This window comes from Octodon degus, unplaced genomic scaffold, assembly GCF_000260255.1.
Source record: "Octodon degus isolate 3935 unplaced genomic scaffold, OctDeg1.0 scaffold00034, whole genome shotgun sequence".
In the NCBI taxonomy this organism is placed as follows: domain Eukaryota; kingdom Metazoa; phylum Chordata; class Mammalia; order Rodentia; family Octodontidae; genus Octodon; species Octodon degus.
Genome location: NW_004524610.1, coordinates 8,389,192 through 8,403,833, shown reverse-complemented (window position 1 = coordinate 8,403,833; position 14,642 = coordinate 8,389,192). Strand labels below are relative to the sequence as shown.

At 46.3% G+C, this 14,642-nt stretch overlaps 1 protein-coding gene across 4 annotated transcripts in view; it reads right to left on the bottom strand.

The window, feature by feature from the left end:
• The window catches only part of Ncoa7 (nuclear receptor coactivator 7), a 120,513-nt gene that overhangs the window by 48,464 nt on the left and 57,407 nt on the right, over positions 1–14,642 (bottom strand). For all 4 annotated transcript variants that reach the window (XM_023714190.1, XM_004630240.2, XM_023714189.1 and 1 more), the window contains 2 exons: positions 5,473–5,552; positions 1,943–2,050 (listed from right to left, as the gene is read on the bottom strand). In XM_023714190.1, the coding sequence (XP_023569958.1) occupies positions 1,943–2,050; positions 5,473–5,552 (188 nt within the window). The remainder of the gene's footprint in view (positions 1–1,942; positions 2,051–5,472; positions 5,553–14,642) is intronic.

Here is a 14,642-nt window from a genome sequence, read left to right as displayed (position 1 = left end):
TTGTGGCATAAGACAACAGAGGAGAGAAAAGTCCAGCTTGCTTCTAAGTATAATAATGCATCAGGTAGATGGGGAACAAACTGTGGCCTGGTGACGCCAAGTGGGCTCGAGTACTGACACAGTTCATACAATAAACACTGCCAGGCAGAACTGACGTAGGAATCCTAACACTTTCTCCTCCATCAGTGCCTGCATTATACAAAAATAAAAAATACCCCCAGAATTTGAACAAAATATCCTCCTCCTGCAAAATACGGCTTTAAAATGTTATCATGATCATGTTCTTCAACAGCCTTTTAATGAGACACGCTGTTTGGGCACAGATCAGATACAATCTTAAAATGATAACTTTTAATGCTATAAAGGAGAATTTGGAGCTAATCTCAGAATCCATACCATTGCATCTCCTCTGTAAAGAAAATTTATTTTGACTTTCACTACTTAAACCTCGCTTCAATCCAGAAAAGACTTAAGATAAATATGAAAAACACATTCAGATAAAAAGGAGAAATAGAAACTAGTATTTTTAAACCAATATTGCAGGTATGTTAAGAGTCTTTTAATTCCTACTGGCTACTGAACTTTAATGTAGTAACAATTAACCATTTTGTTTACGGACATAATATTGCCTATGATATCTTATTATGTTCCAATGACTATACTATTTAGACTTGAATTATTATTATTCTTGTCTTTTTGAGACAGCGTCTCCCTGTGCAGTTCAGGCTGGCCTTGAGCTCACTCTGTAGCCCAGGCTGGTCTCAGACTTGCAACGATCCTCCTACCTCAGCCTCCCGAGTGCTGGGATTACAGGTGTGCACCACGCCTGGCCTCGAAGCACTAATGCGTGCCGCATGTTCTCTGGTATGTGTCAACTGCACATTATGAGGCAATGCTGCAAACCGTAAGGTGAGTCCTGACCAAGATTAACACCTGCCTGTTTTCTTGGAGGTAGCCACATAGCCATCTTGTGGAGAGTTTCAGTGAAGCTCTACCCCCACTCCCATTACCTGGCGCTGACAGAACACGAATTTCTCTTTTTCATGAACACTAACTGACAAAAAGAACTACCTGGCCACCTTGGGGGGCCTGTTGGGCTCAGCTGCTGACCTTGAGAGAAAATGCAGACTGGCATCAACACTGCCCGAATGAGCTGTGCGTAGGGACAACACTTTCTACCCTGAAAGAATGAGACGCCCTGCAACGCGCAGGTGCACGCAGGTGCTGCGGTGAGACAGCAGCAGCTCCACTGTGCTCTCGGGAGCCGCGCACCCCACCGAGGCTGGCCCTCGGGCTCTGAAGTGCGTCTCATGACGGCCATTCACATGTATTAGCTACATGTAGCATTAGACGGGAAATGCCAGACTGCCTGGTCATGCACAAGGAGCTGAAAAAAGTTTACTGGATTAACCCGATGTGGCAAGATTCGATATCTGTCAATTTCACTCAGTTCAGCAAATTAATTACTAAAAGTGTGGAAAAAGTTGGGGTAACTTTTTCCAATAGTGCTGTTCATGGTGGCCCTTCTTGTGTCACACTGAGACACAAATCACCAAAACTGCCTAATTTAAAACAAAAACAGTATTTGTAATGTACCGCAAAGAAGTAGATTAAATTGAAAATGGCAATTCTTGACTAAATATTTAAGGATACCTACTACATTACATTTGATAGGAAAAAGTTACATTGATTTTGAACTTCGCCTGATGCCCTGGGGAACATTTCCACCTAAGTTAATGGCGGTGATGAGACCTGTGGCACCCCTTGGGAAGTGCCACTCTCTGATCAGTTCTTAGGTGTTGGGGTGCACCTGGCATGGCTGGGTCGACAGGAGAGGAAAGACGGGGCCCACAATCCCGAGATGTGAGCAGTACAGCACTCAGCATGCAATAAAAGATAAACAGAACATGTCTACAGTGACATACAGCAGGAAAGTAGTTACCTGGCCTGGAACAATCGTGTGTGTGAACAGTTTATTCAGTTCCACTAATTTATTGGGAGTGATGTTAAACTTCAGAGCTATGGAGTTTAGGGTGTCCTGGCTTCCAGCCTAGAATGATCAGAAAACAAGATTCAACATGTAAAGCAACCCAAAACAGAACAAAATTCCTTTTGATGCATTAATGTATTTAACATAAGAGTGAAGAAATAGTTTCATCCAGATGTATATGGAAGACAGCAAATACATTCTCACTTTTTCATAGAACCATGTAAAAGTTATAAATGTAATTTACTCGTAGGCTCTCCCATTTTCAAATTCCACTGTGCATTAAAAGATTTCTAATTTTGCTTTGGCACAATTTAGGTCTACAGAATAGAGGTCCCTAAGGTCTATTAGAAAACTATAAGGAACCCTCACACACGAACACCCACCCCCACTAGAGGAAGGGGACCACTTTCTCTCACGTGGATTTCTGGCTCTTGACTCTCTCTTCTATGCACTACCCACTCATGACAGTGGCCCATTAAGGGCTATTTTCGCAGGGTGCTCTTGAGAAATCGCCCAAAGACTGCTGTGGAAGGCAAGCACTGTGGGAGAAACTCAGAGGTGCTACCAAGGCAGCTGCACACTGTCATTAGCAATTTTCTAGTCTGCCAAATCACTGCTGCTCTAGATCTCAAAATTTGTGGCACACATTCCTGATGCACGCTTTTTCTTTCCTCCTCTGTAGGGAAAATGGGAAGTTTCACAGGGGAAAACATCTCCCAAGGCAGACTCCCTGCCCAGAGCCAGCAGACAGACTTGTGGGAGGCCAGGCCACTGTGATGAATGTCACCGAGTCCCATCTGTGGCCCTGGGCTATGCTATTGGCTGCCCCTGTACACAGAACTGATTCCAGAAGGCAAACCAGGTGGAAACCTGAGGACGCCAAGGGGGGATGTTGAATGGGCAAGAGGCAGAGATGCAGAGGCAGAGACATATACCCACTACCCTTGAAATGAAAAACCCATCCACTAATGAACTATCTCCATTCCTCTATCCATCTATCCATCTGTCCATCCATGTATCCATGTATCCATCCATCCATCCATCTACCCACCCACCCATCCACCCATCCATCTGTCCATCCATCTATCTGTCTACCCATGTATCCATGTATCCATCCATCCATCCATCCATCCATCCATCCATCCATCCATCCGTTTCTCTATCCATCCATCCATCCATCCATCCATCCATCCATCCATTTCTCCATCCATTTCTCCATCCATTTCTCCATCCATTTCTCCATCCATTTCTCCATCCATCCATCCATCCATCCATCCATCCATTTCTCCATCCATCTATCCATCCATCCATCCATCCATCCATCCATCCATCCATCTATCCATCTGTCCAACCATCTATCCATCCATGCATCCACCTCCACTGCAAATCTAACTCTGGGCATAATCATCTCTAGTAAAAATGAACAAAAAAATTAAAACAGCAGTTTTCATTCTATATAACATTCACATGCAGTTGTTTTCAAGGTTGAGTCAGTACAAAACAGATTGATAATCCAGACTCTAGAGCAGATTACTTCACTGAGCGCCTGACCAGCCACCTGCTGGCTGCACAACTGGGCACTTGGCTCCATTTCTCCAGATCTACTTTTCCACCCCTTAAAGAGAGATCTATCACCACAGTATCTGCTCTGCATGTCTTATTTCTTTTCATGATATGTGATCAATAAATTTGCTTCTTATTTTTATGAATAAAGCTTGTAAAAGATCCTGTGTATACACCATTCAGTGAATGTGAAAAATGTTAACTGCTCAGAGTTATCACATAAAGAGGAAGTGACATGCAGGATGGGGCCACAAGGATGCTGAAAGGCATGAACCAAACTAAAACAGAAAGCCTGAACATCTGCACCTAAGATCCAATATAAGTACCAATAAGTGCCAGCATGATGCCATGAGAGTCACCTTTTATTCTAATGACAAGGACAAAAATACATACTCAAATACATTCACTTTTCACAGCATATGTATCAATCAGATAGGCATATCTACATTACTAATCTGACGCTTATTTGTATTTGCTGACGTGTGGGCTGAGTTTTACTCTCACTTTGTTGTGTTTATGGTGTGAAGCAACTTATGGAGGGGCTTGTGAATCACACTGCTGGGTACACACAGGTCTTAAGGATTGTGGCGTTCAATTATTTTCATAAATAATACATAATTGAATCCAATGCTTCCCCATGAATATGAGATGTGGTGAAATACTCAGTGTTGTAAGGATGAAGAATGTATTTAGGTAACACAAGACCGAATCACACAAATCCTTGCTGGAAATGACTGGTCTGTTATCTTCAGAAAGATGCCTGTGGAGCTCACAGAGCACAGAGGCCCGTGCCGGGCTGTGCCGTGTGGCTCTCCCAAGCTGCACATTGCCATTCCAAAGGAAGCGCTGGAGGGCGCAGCATCCTGCTGCTTGCCCTGTACAGGGCCTGGCATGGAAACAGCGAGTGTAAAACAAGTGCACACCAGACCCAACCAGGCAGAGGTCCTCACACTGAGCTGCTCACAAGTCAAAGAGAATACTCAACAGTGCTCCCAGTGAATTAAAACAGATCACTAATCGAGTAATTCATCAGTTAAATGGTTTCACTCCTGACCACCAGGTGCTCCTGGTGCAGGGGGAGAGATGAGTACATGACACGCAGCACTGAGCCGTGCTGACGGCACACACAGCACCGTTCATCTACTAGCTCAGTAACAGGAGACCTGCTGCGCTGTGCAAGGTGCCAAGAACACAGTATGACGAGGGGCCAGTCTCTCTCCGTGGACTTAAGGAACGAAATAAGACATTCAAATGACTACACACTAATGAACAATGAAAAATGCCACGAACTAAAGGACCATGAATATATGTGAGGATACAAGGAAGGGATCCAGCCCCACTTGCCGGGTGGCCATAGGAAGCCGGTAAGAACAGGGAAAGATGTCGAGGGTCTGCCTTGCGTCAATACAGTGAGGACGGAGCCACTGCTCCCGGAGACGGGACCAAGCATAGCGAACCTAGGGGCTCTGTCGAGCGGGTAACCGGGGCTATGGCTTTGAGCTTCAGAAAGGGTGTCTGGCACAGACAACTAGGATGGCAGCCGAGGCAAACCCAAGTCCAGCTGCTTTGAGACTGAAGCTGAGGACACAGCTGTTCCTGACTGAAAGGCTCCTCTGCTGCGAAAAGTCAGAGTGGTGAGGGAAGGGACAGCTGCCAAGTTGGCTGGGTCCTCCTAAGCAATGTGCACGATCAGCGGGGGACAGATGTAGACAAGGATCCCTCATGTCCATCCTGACGTTGCTGTTTATCACAGGTATGTCCAAGGACAGGAAAGGGGGAAAACAAGGAATGACCTGAACACATCTGTACAAGTTTCGTTATTTAATAATGAACACAACCAAGAGATGTAAAATGTGTCAGGAAGAAATACATAATCCAACGGTGATAACCAATGCCCGCACCCTCGTGCTGATACTCACAGTGTACTCCAGGGTTCCCTGGGGCTTCTGAACCACCATCTTCTTCTCCTTTTTATCATGTGTCTTGTTTTGATTGTCATCTGAAGAGTAAGTTATGCACAGGTGAGTAATTTCACTTTCAGAAAATTAAGCCAGGCTAAGTCTACAGCCTCAGAAAATCCATGAGCAAACCAACATAAAGGTGGTACTTACAGAAAAGTGGGCAAAGGACACACAGAGCCCGTGCTTATAAAAGCATAGCAGTTACCAGTGAGCATCTGAATAAATGTTTAACATTAACTCTAAATGCATAATACAGATAAAAGCGCTGAAGTAATACACAGTAGATACTAAAGCGGGAGTTTAAATGGTCATGTGTAATGAAGGTGAATCTAGAGAAAAGTAAACACGACCACTACAGAAATGACACACAGTGTGACAGCTCAACCCTTCCAGGAGGGGTGTGGCCGTACAGCCATGGCCCTAAGCACATTCCGTCTCCCAGTCAGTATTTCCTCTATCAACAATTTATCCTAAGGTCAAATTCAAAAGAAGAAAAATGACATAGCTCAAGAATTTGGTTATTGAAATATTACTTGTAATAATAAAAACTGGCAAAGAGTTCATCCAATAACATAATAAGAGGGACCCCAGATTTTGCTCTTTTTAATAGGCAGGAAATGCACAACCACGGGTAGTGGCATCCAACCCAACTAATGGCTAAATACATCTGGATATATTAATCTAGACATCCAAAGCCTCGGAGTCCTATCACCGTGGATAAAACACCTAAATGACTCAAAGAATACAAAAGGTTGGATTATCAAGAAAAGACAATCTTCTGTGTGAGCGGCGAACTGTAAACTAACGCCGAGCATCACTGTACGCTCATTAGCCTGAGAGTATCAACAGGCTGGGTGCGTTCCTGCCGCTAGCAATGGGACTGGCAAATTCAACTCACAGCACTGGCATATCTGCGACCCATTTAGCTCCCGAGTGCCCTGAGGAGCGGGGGCTGAAAGGCAAGCAGAATGTGGCAGAGGTGCTCTGAGACTCCAGGCAGCAATCAGAGAACACAAGCCAGGCACACACCCAGCCCCAGGTCCGCAGGGAGAGAAACAACAGGATGGCCAAAGTTTCACTCGCGCACATCAGAAACGGGCACAGAACAACCACACATATCTTTCAGGGTGCATAAAATAAGGGCGGGTCACATGGGACAACAGAATGATCTGCAGTGGGGAGAGAAATGGGGGTGGGGATGCGACAGAGGAGAATGAACAGATAAAGGGCAGGGAGCAGCCAGCTTTGACCAGCGACAATCTGCTAGGAGGTCCTGCAAACACACACACACACACACACACACACACACACACACACACACACGGAGGTGGGACGGAGGAGAGGGAGAGGGAGGACCAACAATTCCTGTTTCATCTAACAAACAGAGGCTCAGGATGAGCACTGGAAGGTAACATGAAGACAGCTAATTCACAAAGCATTTACCCAACTTTTGTTTTATTCATTTACTTTTTCTGTATGTTAGGGGAGGCTCTACAGGGTGTTCAGGGTCTCACTACTAGATGGGACTCGTAGGGATCCGCCTGTTTACAGCCTCCCAGGAGCTGGGATTACAGGTGTGCACCACCACGCCCAGTCTCAATTGTCACCTCAGTGCATCCCACAGGTGGGGCCGGCACAGCAGGCCTGTGGATTGAACCCCTAGCCCCTGTGCTTGCGTGCAGTGCAAGCGCTTTAATCCGCTGAGCTATTTGGCTGGCCCAAAACATTTTTTTTTTTGGCAGAACCAGGGATTGAACTCAGGCTCTTGCACTTGCCAGGCAAGCGCTTATTCTACTGAGCTATCTCCCTGGTCCCCAAAACTTATTTGTTGAATTAGGGTTGCTTTCTGTTTTTGTTTTTCTTGTACCAGGGATCAAACTCAGAACCTTGTGCCTGCCAGGCTGGTGCTTATGCCACTGAGCTATCTCCTCAGCCTGACTTTTAAATATTTCTTTATATTATTCAAAAATCATAAAAACAAAAAGCAACAAATAAAGTCACTGTCATAAAAGTCCTGCTTTAGTCATTTATAGGTTCAAATTAGGACAAGTCACAAAACCAAGATCCTGCAAGCTCTTTCGGCTACAAGAAATGTTCTCCCTCCCTCCACGCCACCACGTGGGGTCAATGCCCGTCACTTCTAGATCTCTCTTTAGGAAAATTGCACGCAGCCTATATCTTCTAACAAACAACCCAATCACAGTATTTTATGTCTTACAACAACAACAAAAACTGGATTGCTTCAGGAGAATCGTGGCAAGTTCAAGACCAGCCTGGGCTACAGTGACCTCAAAGCCAGCCAGAACTACATAGTGAGACTCTCTCTCAAAACACAAAAACTGGATTGCCTCGTTCCTGGCAGGGAAGCAATGAAGGATGAACACTTTTTTTTTTTCCTCCCGAAGAATGACAAGATAAGAACTGCTGGCCTTTGCCTTGCTGCCTAGACCACAGATACCCCAGGATGAGCTGCCCGATCCCTTCTGCCACAGGCTCGTTTGGGCTTTAGGTTGAACAGTGCTCACTCCTTCCAAGCTCTCGTCTCTTTCTTTGGGGCAAACTCTGTCCTTGTGGGCATCATGAACAGCTGCCAGCTTAGGTCCTCCTGCCCTCAAGCAGGCGCTTCCTAAGCGTCAGGTCAGTGGGTGCTTCCTACGTCCGGACCCCATGCTGTGCTTGCCATCCACAGAAGCCTCCAGGGCAGTCCTTTCTATCAGCTGCCTCCACTCCCTGGGCCTGTGGGAGCACTTGTCACAAGCACCCACCTGGGCAGTAACGCACTGTCTAGCTGCCAAAGAATGGTAAGAGCAGGCTGCGCCTTTTGGGATGAACTTTGCACACCTGAATTAGTATAAAAATTTAATTGCCACCCACTGAAATGTGCATAGGCTAGGAAGTCAAGCATGTCATATTGCTAAAAGAAAAAAATAATGGATAACCCACTACTATTGTGGACTGCTGGACTGTGTTGGATTGTTCTGCTGAATTCATGCACCTATAATATTTAGATGCCAATGAAATACCAATTTCTGACAGGGCTAAACAAAAAAAGGGGATACAAGAGAAGGACCATTTTGTATCTGTATATGCAGACTAGTTAGAATAGATATACAGCTACTTTCCCTTAATTTGATGAGAAGATTTGTACTAATAGTGTTTGGAAAGGATATTCTGTCTGCATCTTGTACTATGGATAATCACTAAGAAAATAACAATGTACAATGTATTAATTATTGAAACTGTCCTGTTAATCAGTTTTGAAACTGTCTCATTGATGTTTCTCAATAAAATAACATTTAAAAAAAAGAAAAAAAATAAGTCTTTCCTCTAGAGTCTGAGATTTTGAGAACCACATGTTTGAGCTGCGACACGATACTTAGTACGTAGGTCAAGTGAGCTTCCCAGTACACACCCGTGAGTCTGACACAGCTGACTGTGGGCACCACTGCTCACCAAAACAATGCAGCACCGAGCAGGCCAAATGTACCTGTCAAAGCCATAACAGGACGCTGTTTTGCAGCTGGTTTGAAAGAGACTGTCAAATTCTAAGCACCAAATTTAATTACTGACATGTCTAGCACAAAGGAAGGTTTCATGTTGCTTACTATGTTTCTGCCTCGAGGTGTGGAGATGGCCCAACGTGTGTCTCCCAAGGCAGCGCCCTGTCCCTAGAGAGAGCTAGGAAGGCAGAGAGCTACCGTGTGCACAACAGGATCATTCCTCTGACTCTGGGGTGCAGCCCAACTCCAGCGCTGGAGGCAGGACTCGTGCTGACACCCAAGGATGCAGTGGTTCCAGTACACTGGCGGCACCAACACTACCCCGCCTCAGGCGCATTCCCAACCCCACACACCTTCCAAATCCTCGTGGCCCTCTAGCTCGCAGAGCTCAGTAGAGTAATGCAGGGCGGAAGCCGGCCACGGGCTCTGCAGAACTAGTGTGGGCACAGCACCCGGATCGCTTACCTGTCAACCTATGAATGAGTTTCTCAAAGCCAGCTTTTCCTTATCCAGTTTTGTAACAAAAGAGACAAAACCCTAGAATAACGGAACACTGGCTGGCAAGCCTTTCCCATCTTGTGTTCTCAGGGATGGAGCAGATGCAAGTGTTTCATTCAGTATTCGCCTCACTTTTCTCCCCGAGCTGAGCACAGGAAGGAGAAGGATGCCCAAGCATCCTCCCCCTCAGCACCAAGGAGGGCTGGGCATGACTTGGCCCACACTGACCCACAGGGCACTTCGGCAAATTACTCAGCTTCCGGAATGCTGCCTTTGTAAAGCAAGCTACTACTTCCTGTGGTAAATCATAGTCCATCATAAATGAGAACGATACACAGCATCTCGTCCACGGCGTCCAGAACAGGTTCCTGCTCACCTTCCAAACACTTTTTAAAACATCCTTTGTCATACAAATGGATCAAGGACTTAACTGGATAAATTTAGACTTTACAAGAAAATACAGGAACTATAAAAAGCCACTTCTACATGAATCAAAGCTATATAGAGCTATAGCCTTAGTCCATTTGAGATATTAAAAAACACCATAAATGGGTAGCTTGTGCCTAACAGAAATTTATGTCCAGCCATGCTGAGCGCAGGAAGCCCAAGGCCAAGGCCTGAGGAAGGGCAGGGCTTCCGAGAACCCTGTCCTCCAGCACAGACGAGGGAGTTCCCTGTGTGCACACCCGCCCCTTCATCCTCGCCCCGCATATGCGCCCTTCTCTGCTGTCAGCGCAGTCCGTGGGTCACACGGCTGTTTTCTGGGGGCACAGGCAGATGTGTCCTGTTTATCATGGAGGTAATCATGTGGTGATGTTGCTAACACATTTCCAACAAACACAGGCTCAACTATTTCTATCTAATAATTTCAATTTATTTTGCACCCAAATCCCTGAAGCCCAATCTGCCTGTCTGTTAGTTGATACATTGTGTCAACTTGGCTGAATCAGCTGGGGCAGTTCTCAGGGTGGGGGCCTCGCCCTGCAGGTGGGCAGGGCCCAGGACTTGAGAAAGGCAGGAAGCCACCCTGCCTGCTGTCCTGTCCTGCTTCAGTGGAGAAGTGGAGCTCCGATCTTCACTGTGGAGCGCCAGTCCTCGCAGTCAGCACACAAGGAAGAGAGAGGCTTAATGGACGCCGCAGCTGCTGCTCCTCCTCTGCTCTTCATTGTTTATGAACTGCTGTCCTTTGCCTTGGAGCCAGCGGAATATACACTGAACTCTCCAGTAGCTGTGAGCTAAATAAACCTTTCCTTCCTTCCTTTTGGGTGTCAGGTATTTGTCCCAGCAACGAGTAAAAAGTAACTAAGACAGAATTTGGTACCGGAGGAGTAGGGTTGTTGCTGTGGCTATAACTGACAATGTGGATTACAAGCTTTTGGGACTGGCTTATGGGAAGAGATACGAAAAGTTCAGAGGTGTCGCCTACACGCAAACCACTGGAACAGCTTCGGCTGTTCTGTTGGGGAGATTCTGGTCAGAGCTCAGACCAGAATGCTGATAGGAAGCCTGACTGTAAAGACCAGCCGGGGGAGGTTTCTGCTGGGAAGAAGGACAGCACTGGTTGTTGGACTGCGGATGATTTGTGTTACGGCTTGGCAGAAGGCTTGTCTGCATTCCGCTCCTGTCCAGAGAGACTTTGCCTGAGGCTGAGATTAAGCACAGTTAGTTAATCTTGAAAAAGAAATTTCAAGGCAGCCAAATATTGGGGCAGTGGGGTGGCTGTTGTTGGGGGCTTTTAGCCAGATTTATGTTAAGAATGAAGAGCAAAGAGCCCAAAGGGATGATTTAAAATGTTGTGAGTTTGGTCAGAAAGGAAGCGCCAGGAAGGCTGTGTACTGTGAAGACAGAGCTGAGGGGATCTCCACTGCTGAGAAGGAACAGGAACGTAGAAAAGACGTCCTGAGGGCGTCACAGGAGGTGGCAGGTTCCTGCCCTTTGCAGCCTCAGAATGGCAAGGGTGAGGGACTTTGCTTTGAGGAGAAAGCTGCAGAGGCCCCTGTTCCAGAATGGAGGCGGCGGCCACACCAGGTTCCAAAATGGTGCTGGCATGGAGAAATCATTCCTCCAAATCACGGTCAGAGTGCTCAGCAATCCAGGCACTCAACCCCTATAGTCAAGAGAGAAGGAAGCCTGGCTACTGCTCCAGCTGACAGCAGACCTTGCATCATTCATGCGGCACACGTTTTAGGCTCATGCACGATGCAGGTGTTCTGAGGTCCAGAAGGCTTCCACCCAGATTTCAGAAGAAGGCCTGGAAGGCCAGGCAGTGTGCCCCTGAGAGGGCAGTGTGTGAAGCTGTGAATGAGAAGCCTATGCAGTGGAAACCTCAGTAGTCTGAAAAAGCCAGGAATGTGGATGGTCTAAGAAAAACCACAAAAAGGGAACAAAGCAGGCCTGAGAGAAAAGCCATAGGCGCTACCAGCAGAAGTGCCACAGGGGTGGAGCCACATAGTGCTTTTGGAGCTCACAGCTCATTACAGGGTGCTCTGAATGGTCCACAGGGAACTACAGGACTTAACATTTGCCATTCGGGACTTTGGGCGTGATTTGGTCCCAACTGTTTGTATCCGGCTGTGTATCCCTTTTGGAATGGCAGTGCTTATCTTGTGTCTTTGAATGTTGGAAGTGTTTAAGTTATCATTTGTAGAGGGGCTCGCAGCTAAGAGTTTGCCTCAGATCTTGGAAGCTTGGGACTTGGACTTTTCAGAGCTGCTGAAACTGGTAGGACTTTGGCAACTCTTAGAGATGGACTAAAATGTCTTTTGCATAAATGGTTGTGCATGAGTCTTTGGAGGGCCAGGGGTAACATGTCATGGTTCTAATGTTACACAATGTTCAAGTTGTAAAATGTTTAAGCATGGCTGTGTACCTGGAAATTGGCTTAAAAAAGTATATGTCTAGTTGACAAGTTGACAAGGGGTGGATTGTGTTAGTTGATACATTGTGTCAACTTGGCTGAATCAGCTGGGGCAGTTCTCAGGGTGGGGGCCTCACCCTGCAGGTGGGCAGGGCCCAGGAATTGAGAAAGGCAGGAAGCCGCCCTGCCTGCTGTCCTGCTGCCCTGTCCTGGTTCAGTGGAGAAGTCTCAGTCTTCGGAGGAGCTTGATCCTGGCAGCCGCGCCACTTTGATGGAGCTCCGATATTCACCGCGGAGCGCAGTCAGTGTAGAAGGAAGAGAGAGGCTTGATGGACACCGCGGCTGCTGCTCCTCCTCTGCTCTTCATTGTGTTCTGCCGCATGAACTGCTGTCATTTCCGTGGAGCCAGCAGACTATGGACTGAACCTCCAGTAACTGTGCGCCAAATAAACCTTTCCTTCCTTCGTTTTGAGTGTTGGGTATGAGTAAACAGTAACTAAGACAATCTGGTTAGAAAAATAACAGCTGCTGGCTGTTTTGCTGATTGAGGACGCACCAGGCCCATGCGTGTGCCAGGTGCACACGTCCCCTGCAGTGCCACCCACCCCCGCAGTCAGGCTACCAACACCCTCTGTTTACATGAAAGTACGTCCTATTCCTGCATCCCTGACCCTTGGGAGCCTAACGGACCACAACGGACGAGCAGGACCAGCAAGCCCCATGGCTTGACCTATCTATGCTTGTAAATTCATTTAGCAAAGCAACATAACATTGGCTTTCTTAACTTGCTACGTGGGAGAGAAGGCGGATGACATTACAAAGCCTTCACATGTGTGGCTTTAAAAATCCCTAGAAAAGTAATCTGTATGTGTACAGGTTTTGTGGTTGTCACTGTAGGAAATAACTTAGTGGTTACTTTCATGTTTTCATGAAAATCAAAACACTCTGGCAAGGGAAAAACAAATATTCATTTTGGGGTGCTAGATTTCCTTTTTTAATTCAGGAACAAAAACTGTTATTTAAAATGATTAATATGATTAAAATGGGCATTATAAATTGATTAATGAGAAAGAAAATTCATTCTTCATAAAGCAAAAGTCCTCTTTAAACGAATCAGTCATGTTATTAGGCCGGCAAGCTAGCTCAGCGGATTAAGTGCCTGCTTTGGCAAGTGCAGAGACCAGGGTTCTATCCCCGGTCCACAGGCCAAGCCAGCCCCACCCCAGGGTGCACTGAGCTGGGGAGCGCACCTGTAATCCCAGCACTAGGGAGGCTGAAAACAGGAGGATCACTATGAGTCCGAGCTGCGGTGAGATCCTGCACATGAGCCACACCCTCTACCTCCCAACATGCTGGCATGGCTGCACGTGCCACCAGGCCCAGCCTTAGCAATACCTTCATCTATGCTTTTTGTTTGTTAATAATGAACTCCTATGTACAAGTGTCTTATAAGTCCTGCTTTGCTTTCCAGTATTTTTGATATTAATCTTTTTATGTGAAAACATTATAATCATAATAATCACATAACATACTCATATAATGACATATTTAACATTATAATCATACAATATCCCTATATCCCTCATCAGACAGGTTAGTACAGAGGTGGTGTGGAAATGTCCGAGAAGCAGCCACTTGCTTGCACACTGCTGACAGGACTCTACATTTGCCTAATGCTCTCTTTGGAAAATACTGCCTCTGACTGTGTTCAGCTCTCTGTATTTTCTGATTATTACTATTTATTATATGTGATATGCAAAAAATGAAAAAAAAACTTCCTTTCAATTTCTGTGCAAGTTCTGTTCCCATTATCTACACCTTCCAATGTGTTTCTAGTTCCATTTGTTGCCCCCTGACTTGCTGTGTGTCCCCTGGGTCATTTGCTTTACATAGGAGGATTGTCCTCCCACTGGTCAGTGGCACATCACAGGCCTATGACCAAAATCTAGGTCTCTCAGACAAATCCCCAGTACTTCCAGAGCACCTCCCAACAGATGTGTCACTCTCCTTCCTCCCTCTTTGGTTTCCTAACATGTCATTTCTTGACTCTTTTTTTTTTTTTTTTTTTCCTCTTATACTCTGCAGGGACTAATGAAACACAAGCAAAACGCTTGCTCTGAGTGCCTGTGGCCTGAGCCCTCTGGTTACCTCAGAGATAAGGTGCCCCCAAGACTCCCTCCACTCTTCACGGGATTCAGCCCTCAGCCTCTGCAGGCAGCCAGCCCAAGGCCCAGGCCAGCAGCAGCAGAACCCGAGGAGGTGACCCTTGACTT